This window comes from Theropithecus gelada, chromosome 12 (genome assembly GCF_003255815.1).
Source record: "Theropithecus gelada isolate Dixy chromosome 12, Tgel_1.0, whole genome shotgun sequence".
Classification (NCBI taxonomy): Eukaryota; Metazoa; Chordata; class Mammalia; order Primates; family Cercopithecidae; genus Theropithecus; species Theropithecus gelada.
Genome location: NC_037680.1, coordinates 48,341,203 through 48,350,280, shown reverse-complemented (window position 1 = coordinate 48,350,280; position 9,078 = coordinate 48,341,203). Strand labels below are relative to the sequence as shown.

The 9,078-nt window shown below is 40.5% G+C and overlaps 1 protein-coding gene across 1 annotated transcript in view; it reads right to left on the bottom strand.

Moving 5' to 3' along the window:
* The window catches only part of HAT1 (histone acetyltransferase 1), a 71,830-nt gene that overhangs the window by 29,317 nt on the left and 33,435 nt on the right, over positions 1-9,078 (bottom strand). The window contains exon 4 of the mRNA XM_025404092.1: positions 8,757-8,877. Coding sequence (XP_025259877.1) covers positions 8,757-8,877 — 121 coding nt within the window. The remainder of the gene's footprint in view (positions 1-8,756; positions 8,878-9,078) is intronic.

Sequence of the window (9,078 nt, the reverse complement as noted above, 5' to 3'; positions counted from 1 at the left end):
TTTTTTTTTTTTTTTTTTTTTTTTTTTTTTTTTTGAGACGGAGTCTCACTCTGCCGCCCAGGCTGGAGTGCAATGGCCGGATCTCGGCTCACTGCAAGCTTCGCCTCCCGGGTTCACGCCATTCTCCTGCCTCAGCCTCCCGAGTAGCTGGGACTACAGGCGCCCGCCACCGCACCCGGCTAGTTTTTTGTATTTTTTAGTAGAGACGGGGTTTCACCGTGTTAGCCAGGATGGTTTCGATCTCCTGACCTCGTGATCCGCCCGTCTCGGCCTCCCAAAGTGCTGGGATATTTTTAGATCGTATACTCTTTAACTACGGTCATTTCAAGTTCCAATGTTCTGTACTTTGTTACACATGAACATGTTCATATGGAGCAATTGTTGCATTTCCTCATTATTGAATAAAGCGATATGCCTGATAATTAGTAATCTATTTTTTAAAATAAATGTTTATATTTGTATTTATACACATTTGAAAACCCAATAACCTTTCCAATGTCTTATCTTAAGCAACACCATTTGTCTAAATTTGTCTAGTTATTTTTGAGATTGCAATTAAAGACACGTTAAGTAGGTGGTAACATGCTGTTCTTTACTTGGCTAAAGTGGTACATAGACTTAACTATATTCTAAGACTACCTAAAATATGCTATAAAAACAAGCAAAAGAGATTCTATATCTACTTAATTTTCTCAATCTCACGTTCTCTGATAATATTTAAGCTTTAACTACAGAATGTATTGTTGAGAAATTAAAAGTGTGAACTTTTTCACTAATGGAAAAACAAAGGTCATATTATGTTTATTTACACTGCATTAGTATTTTGCTACTTGAACTAAACAAGATAAACTTGTCAATATATACTTTTAAAGCTCTTTATAATATTTCATAAAAAGTATTACTTATCAAGAACACTGTCACAATTGAAATTTTACTAGTCTACCAAAGATATTTTCATTTCCTCAAGATGAAATTTCTCTAAGTATGTAGGATTTTCCTAGAAAGAGGTTAAACACTCCATAAAATTTTTTAAATCTGCTCTTATCTACTCTCAAATTCAATCCAATTAGTGGGACACCAGGATAAAATAACTGAAATTCACAGTTAATACAAACTTTATCCACCTATTTCAACTTCCTGTATCAAACCGTTCCCAGAAATGCTAGCAATTAGGAAGACAACAATCTTAGTTACGTACCACTTCACTAAAAGGCAATGAAATTACACCCAAGAGAAGGCAGGAGGTTTTTGTTTTTAAGACAAGAGTCTTGCTCTGTCACCTCGGCTGGAATGCAGTAGTGTAACCATAGCTTACCGCAGCCTTGACCTCCTGGGCTCAAGAGATCCTTCTGCCTCAGCCTTCCAAGTAGCTAGCACTACAGGAGCATGCCATCATGCCCAGCTTTTTTTTTTTTTTTGAGACGGAGTGTTGCTCTGTTGCCCAAGCTGGAGTACAGTGGCATGATCTCGGCTCACTGCAACCTCCACCTCCCGAGTTCAAGTGATTCTCCTGCCTCAGCCTCCCGAGTAGCTAGGATCACAAGCATGTACCACAACACCTGGCTAATTTTTGCATTTTTAGTAGAGACAGGGTTTCACCATGTTGTCAAACTCCTGACCTCAAGTGATCCGCCAACCTTGGCCTCCCAAAGCGCTGGGATTACAAGCTTGCGCCACCATGCTCAGCCCCCCCTTTTTTTTTTTTTTTTAAGAGGCAGGGTCTTATTATGTTACCAAGGCTGGTCTCAAATTCCTGGCCTCAAATGATCCTCCTGAGTAAGCCTACAGAGTAGCTGGCATTACAAGCACAGAACAGGAGGTGTTAATAAAAGCAAAGGTCAAGGACAACCAGACGAAAAAATCATCAGTGTCTGAATAATCAAGTTTATTGTATTGTAAAATTCAGAACTGTTTCCTTTAAAGATGATGGCTAGTAGAAATTTTATAGGCATCTTAATTGTGACTAAAGAATTTTAGGTGCAACTAGAGCATTCAGCTTGGAAAAGAAAAAGAATCGGCTGGGCGCGGTGGCTCAAGCCTGTAATCCCAGCACTTTGGGAGGCCGAGACGGGCGGATCACGAGGTCAGGAGATCGAGACCATCCTGGCTGACACGGTGAAACCCCGTCTCTACTAAAAATACAAAAAACTAGCCGGGCGAGGTGGCGGGCGCCTGTAGTCCCAGCTACTCGGGAGACTGAGGCAGGAGAATGGCGTGAACCCAGGAGGCGGAGCTTGCAGTGAGCTGAGATCCGGCCACTGCACTCCAGCCTGGGCGACAGAGCGAGACCCCGCCTCAAAAAAAAAAAAAAAAGAAAAGAAAAAGAATGGATGATTAAAAAGTAATGTAATGACATAATCCTAATACATAACTTCTAAGCAGATGTTATGGCTGCTGACCACCTATGTAGTATGATCTGCAAAGCCCTAATATATAGTCTCAAACCTAACATCCAAAATAAAATTTTTGATATTTTCCACTTAAACCTATTTCTTCTATCGTTTTCTCAGTTAACAGTACCATAATTGAACCCCCGTTGCTTGGGCAATGGGGTTCTCCTTGTTTCTTTTCCTCATCTGTCACATCTAATTCAACAGCAAACCTCCAAAATGTTCCTTACTCTGACAACTAAGTCCAGTGTCACCTCTAACACTGCAATATTCCAGTCTCTCTTCTTTCACTTTTGCCCCAGTGTGTTCTCTGCACGGCAGCTAGAATCATATTTTAAAAATATAAATCGTTTATGACCTCCACCTACTTAAGAATGCCTCTGAAGAACACCAGCTACTCTTATTTCTTGCAAACACCTATCACAGAACAGAAGATCCTACAGATCTAGCTTTGCATCCCCTTAAACCATCTCCTACCCCTCTCTCCATCACCATGATTTAACCCTGTTAATCTTTCTGCACTACAAAAATGCTATATTTTTTAGAGCCTTTGTACCTGCTAGTCCCTTTGCTTAGTAAGTTTTACCCTCAGCTTATAACATGGCTGGTTCCTCCTTCATTATTCAGAAATGAGCAAAATGTATCTTCATAATACTACCTGAATTTGTGTATTTACTATTTTGTTTACTGACTGTTCCTCTTGGCTAGAACGTAAGCTCCATGACTTTGTCTGCCACTGTATCGCTGGCATCAAGAACAGAAGGCACTATGGAATGAACACTCACTGCAAACTGAGATAGAAGACGCAAGCCCATGACCCACGTATCCCCTACCCAATCGTTTTTAATAAGGGGAAAAAAGTCTTTGTTTGAATACTCAATATAAGTGATCTTTGACCACAAAGCAAATAAGTAACTCTACAAAAAGACATTATAAAATATTGATTCCTTACTCCTAACACAGTATTTCTAAATGGAAAAACCTAATTTTCAAGAATGGAACAATTAGATGTCAATGCAAATACACAGCTATTTTCACTGCATGAAGTATTTAAAAGATTTATCTATAACTAAGTCAATAGTTCCTTTGGAAGAAATCAATTCAGTGCTATCAGCTGCAACTGTAAAAAACAAAAACCCTCCAACAGTGGATTTACACACAAGGAAAAATATCACCTGCATTTTTAATAAGAATATCTAGCTGGGCTTGGGTCTGGAGAATTTAGCAATCTATATATTTGATTATGAAAAAACTCTATTTTAATAAATGTGTTAAATGCTAGTTCATCTAAGATTAAATCTTTTCAAACATCAAACCACTACAGTATTACTCAGAATCACTTCTGTATCTGCACAATTTCAAAAGTTGTCCTGGGACACAAACTATATTAAAACAAATATTAAATGTAGTGACATACTATTTATCTGGCAAGCTCAGTCCACCTCAAACATGGCTGGGAAGTGGGGAAAAACACACACACAAAAAACAAGTACTACTCAAAATATTTCTAGTACTAAAGTTGAATGAATATGAAACTACTTCAGATCTTTTTCATGCTATGCATAATTTGTGTTATAGATGGGGCATAGGGTTGGCAAAAGAGGTAAAGTCAGAAGTTAAAGTCCTGAAAAAGTTGGTTGCATTGTTAATATTTTAGGAACTGCTACTTCTGCAGAAGAAAGTTATGACATATAATATGAAGTAATCAGATTCCATCAAGCTCACCAACATGGTACTTTTAACCATAAGGGGTCTGCTAGTGTGAAGCCCCTTACAATGATAGCAGTAAACTGGCAGTGCATGGCATAAAACACAGGAGAAGGCTGGGTACGGCGGCTTAAGCCTGTAATCCCAAGCATTTTGTAAGGCCAAGGTGGAAAGACTGCTTGAGGCCGGGAGTTTGAGGCCAGTCTGGGCAGTATAGCAAGACCCCACCCCTACAAAAAATCAAAAATTAAAACAAAAAATTTTTTTAATGAGGGGAAAAAAAACACACGGTAAAAAGGAGAAAGATACCTATGTAACAAACCTGCATGTTCTGCACATGTATCCCAGAACTTAAAATTAAAAAAAAAAAAAAAAGGGAGAGAGAGAAAGAAAAAGCAGTAAGCACAAGAGCCTGGATCCTCTTAGAACAGGTCAAAAATATTCCTAACATCTTTTAATCAAGGTATTATTATATATTATGCATACTAACACTGAATAATCATCTCCTAGTCCAATACTGATTATTTACTAGTTGTATGACTTTGGGCAAAACCTTTACAATATAACAAATCCCTCAAAATGTAAATAATAAAAAAGGGCCAAGTCAGTCAGTTCCAGTAATGAGAGGAGGTTTTAACCAAAAATATAGATGGGGTATGGGGTGGCAAAAGAGGTAAAGTCAGCAGTTAAAGTCAGTTTAAAGCCCTGAAAAAGTTGGTTTCATTGTTAATTCATTAGGAACTGCTACTTCTGCAGAAGAAAGTTATGACATACAGTATGAAGTAATATATTTCGTTTTCCATACTTGTGTCTAACACAGTATTACCAACAGTATATCAGATATAATTTACTAAAACTTGCTGGATTTATAAGTGCAAAGGAAAGAGATTTTGCTATAAGAATTAACTTTCAATTTTATACATATGATTTAGTGACAAAATGGGATTTAATCTTTAAAAAAATCACCTCTGTGAAGTAACGCTTGATGAAGTTTCAATGCCCTTAAGGAATGCTCTGAAACAGAACAAGTCTAAAATAAAATTTTCTTAAGGCCCTCAAAGATTCATGTCCATCCCAGATGCAAAATACATTCATTCTATCCAGACATTCCTAAAAGTCTCAACCATTATAATATCAACTCAAGTCCAAAATCTCATCTAGATATAATCAGTTCAAAAGTCACACATCTCATCATCTAAATCAGCTATAGGTAAGACTCTGGCTATGATATATCGTAGGGCAAAATTCCTCTCCACCTATGAACCTGTGAAATTAGAAAACAGTATCACTTCCAAAAGACAATAGTAGGATAGGCATAGGACAACAGTTATAGAATCTCTCATTCCAGAAGAGAAAATGGAAGGAAAAAAGGAGCCACTGCTACCAAGCAATTTCAAAATTCAGCATGTCAAATTCCATTAGGTTTCAAGGCCTAAGAATAACTGTGCTGGCCGGGCGCGGTTGCTCAAGCCTGTAATCCCAGCACTTTGGGAGGCCAAGACGGGTGGATCACGAGGTCAGGAGATCGAGACCATCCTGGCTAACACGGTGAAACCCCATCTCTACTAAAAAATACAAAAAACTAGCCGGGCAAGGTGGCGGGCGCCTGTAGTCCCAGCTACTCGGGAGGCTGAGGCAGGAGAATGGCGTAAACCCGGGAGGCGGAGCTTGCAGTGAGCTGAGATCCGGCCACTGCACTCCAGCCTGGGCGACAGAGCGAGACTCCGTCTCAAAAAATAAAAAAAATAAAAAAAATAACTGTGCCCTGCAGCTCCACCCTCTGGACCCAAAGCTTTGCCCTCAGAGTCATTCTTCCGTTTTCTTTAAAGGTAGCACATGCTTGCAACTGAGCAGTTTTATCAGCCTGTTTCCTATCTGTGGAATTTGGAGAGTTCATACAGCCTTCCTTCATTTTTGTCCTGTCAGTCCAAGCTGCACTATAAAGTTTTAATTCTCAAAACCCTTGAGTCACCTGTGTACATCATGAGGGTTCATACCATTAGACAAGAGGGTCCTCCACAGATGTTCCCCAGATCTATATTCCCAGCTTTTTGCTGAGACAACTGAGGAGACCCATGAGTCACATGCCTAATCCCTTCAGCACTAGCAAAAGGTTATCCTGTCACACTCACGGCTTTCTCTCCAGAACACACTTCCCACTTTCCTGACAATGAATATGCTAACTAGTGTCTTCTGAAATCTGGATAGGCTAAGAATTTCCCAAATCATCAACTCCTGTATCCTTTTTGTTTAATAGTTCTTCCCTCAATTTATCTCTTTCCTCACTTTACTTTAAGCAGCCAGAAATCAGGCCACACCTCCAATACTGTGCATAAAAACCTCCTCAGCTAAACATCCAAGTTCACTGCTTACAGTAAGTCCTCCTTTCCATATAATTGCAGGACATAACTCAGCTAGGCTTTCTGCCACTATAGAACAAGGATATCCTTTTCTCCAGTTGCCAAACACATGTTCCTCATTTTGTTCTAAGCCCTCACCAACCAGAGGCACTTCTTTTTTTGTTTTTTTTTGTTTTTTTTTTTGAGACAGGGTCTGCATCTGTCACTCAGGCTGGAGTGCAGTGGTACAATCTTAGCTCACTACAAACTTCACCTCCTGTGCTTAAGCCAACTTCCCAGCTCAGGCTCCAGAGTAGCCAGAACTACAGGCACATACCACCACACCCAGCAAATCTATGTGTGTATGTGTTTTGGTAGAGATGGAGTTTCACCATATTGCCTGGGCTGGCTTGAACTCCTGAGCTCACGTGATCTACCTGCCTTGGCCTCCCAAAGTGCTGGGATTACAGATGTGCCACCAGGCCTGGCCATTTTTTTTTTTTTTTTGTAAGAGATAGGGTCTCACCGTCACCCAGGTTGGAGTGCAGTGGCATGATCATACTTACCTTACTGTAGCCTCAACTTACTGGCCGCAAAGGATCCTCCTGCCTCAGTCTCCTCAGTAGAAGCGGCACTTTCTTTCTTTTTTTTTTTTTGAGACAGAGTCTCACTCCGTTGACCAGGCTGGAGTGCAGTGGTGCAATGTCAGCTCACTGCATCCTCTACCTCCTGGGTTCAAGCAATTCTCCCACCTTAGCCTCCGGAGTAGCTGGGATTACGGCATGCACCACTGCACCCAGCTAATTTTTGTATTTTTAGTAGAGACGGGGTTTCGCCATGTTGGCCAGGTTGGTCTCAAACTCCTGACCTCAGGTGATCTGCCCACCTCAGCCTCCCAAAGTGATAGGATTACAGGCGTGAGCCACCGTGCCCGGCCTCCTCTCTCTCTTTACCTTTATCCCCTTTAGATCCACTCACTTTAAATAGTTTTATAATGTGATCAGCTTGAGCATCCATGTATTCCATTCATAAAGGAATATATTAGCAAAATGTGTGGGATTAGAAATGCAGCAAGAGAAACTTCAATAGATTCTACACTAAGTAAAAGTGGAAAATTTAGCTATTTCCCTCCATCTTCTTTGACTTATAGGAAATAAACACAATAAAAAACAAAAGTTGGCAAAAAAAGTAAAACTCTGATCACAAAGGCAAAAATTTTTATGGGGAAAAATTTTTATGCAGGAAACAGAACACGATCATGATCACAGGGTTAACTGTAATGACAGGGCGGCAAATGCCTCCATAACTATAGACTGAGTATATGATTTTATTTAATTAGTTTTTTTTTGAGACACAGTTTCACTCTGTCACCCAGGCTGCAGTGCAGTGGTGTATTCTCAACTCACTGCAACCTCTGCCTCCTGGATTCAAGCAATTGTAGTGCCTTAGCCTCCCAAGTAGCTGGGATTACAAGTGCGTACCACCAAGCCCAACTAACTTTTGTATTTTTAGTAGAGACGGGGTTTCACCATGTTGGCCAGACTGGTCTCGAACTCCTGACCTCAGGTGATCCGCCCACCTTGGCCTCTCAAAGTGCTGGGATTATAGGTGTAAGCCACTGCACCTAGCCTGAGAATGTCATTTTAAGACTACCATGTAACAGATTCTCTCCTCCCTCAAACTTTAATTTTTTTTTTTTAGAGATGGGGTATTGTTCTGTTGCCCAAGCTGGAGTGCAGTGGTGTCATCATGGCTCACTGGCAGCCTCAAGCTCCTGGGCCCAAGTAATCCTCCCACCTTAGCCTCCCAAGTAGCTGAGGGTCTCACTGGGTTGTCCAGGCTGGTTTCCAACTCCTGGGCTGGAGATCCTCCCACTTCAGCCTCCAAAAGCATTGGGATTACAGGAACAAGCCACTGCGCCCAGCCCAAACCTTTAATTTTTAGAACCTATTTGTTTGTTTGTTTGTTTTGTTTTTGAGACAGGGTCTAGCTCTGTCATCCAGGCGGTAGTGCAGTGGCATGATCTCAGCCAACTGTAGCCTCTGCCTCCTGGGCTCAAGCCATCCTCCAACCTCAGCCTCCTGAGTAGCTGGGATTATAGACACATGCCACCACGCCCCACTAATTTTTGTGGTTTTTTTGAGAAATGGGGTCTCATTATGTTGGCCAGGCTGGTCCTGAACTCCTGAGATCAAAAGATCTGCCCCCCTGAGTCCCCAAAAGTGCTAGGGTTACAGGTGTGAGCCACCGCACCTGGCCTAAAACCTATTTTAAAATAAATTCAATTGGAAAACAGTTAAAAAAGCATTTCTGTTCTTACCTCTACACAGTCAAAGTTCTCATCAACTTTAGATGCATATTCAACACGGAACATTGTTGACAGGCTACCAGCAATATAGTATAACAGGATCTTCAGACCCTTGTAACCAAAAGCAGTTTCACTGAAATGGAAAAAATAGCAATAATGAGAATGAATTTCTGCAGTCATTAAAAAGTATTAACCCTACATATAAACAAGTTTAACTTCATGGGCAGTTTCAAGATTTTAAACTATATATATATTTTTTAAATCATCTACAATAAAATGTGCTTCAGTTTTCATCTAAAATAGAATAACTCAGGAATGTTGCCTAAGTCAGGAA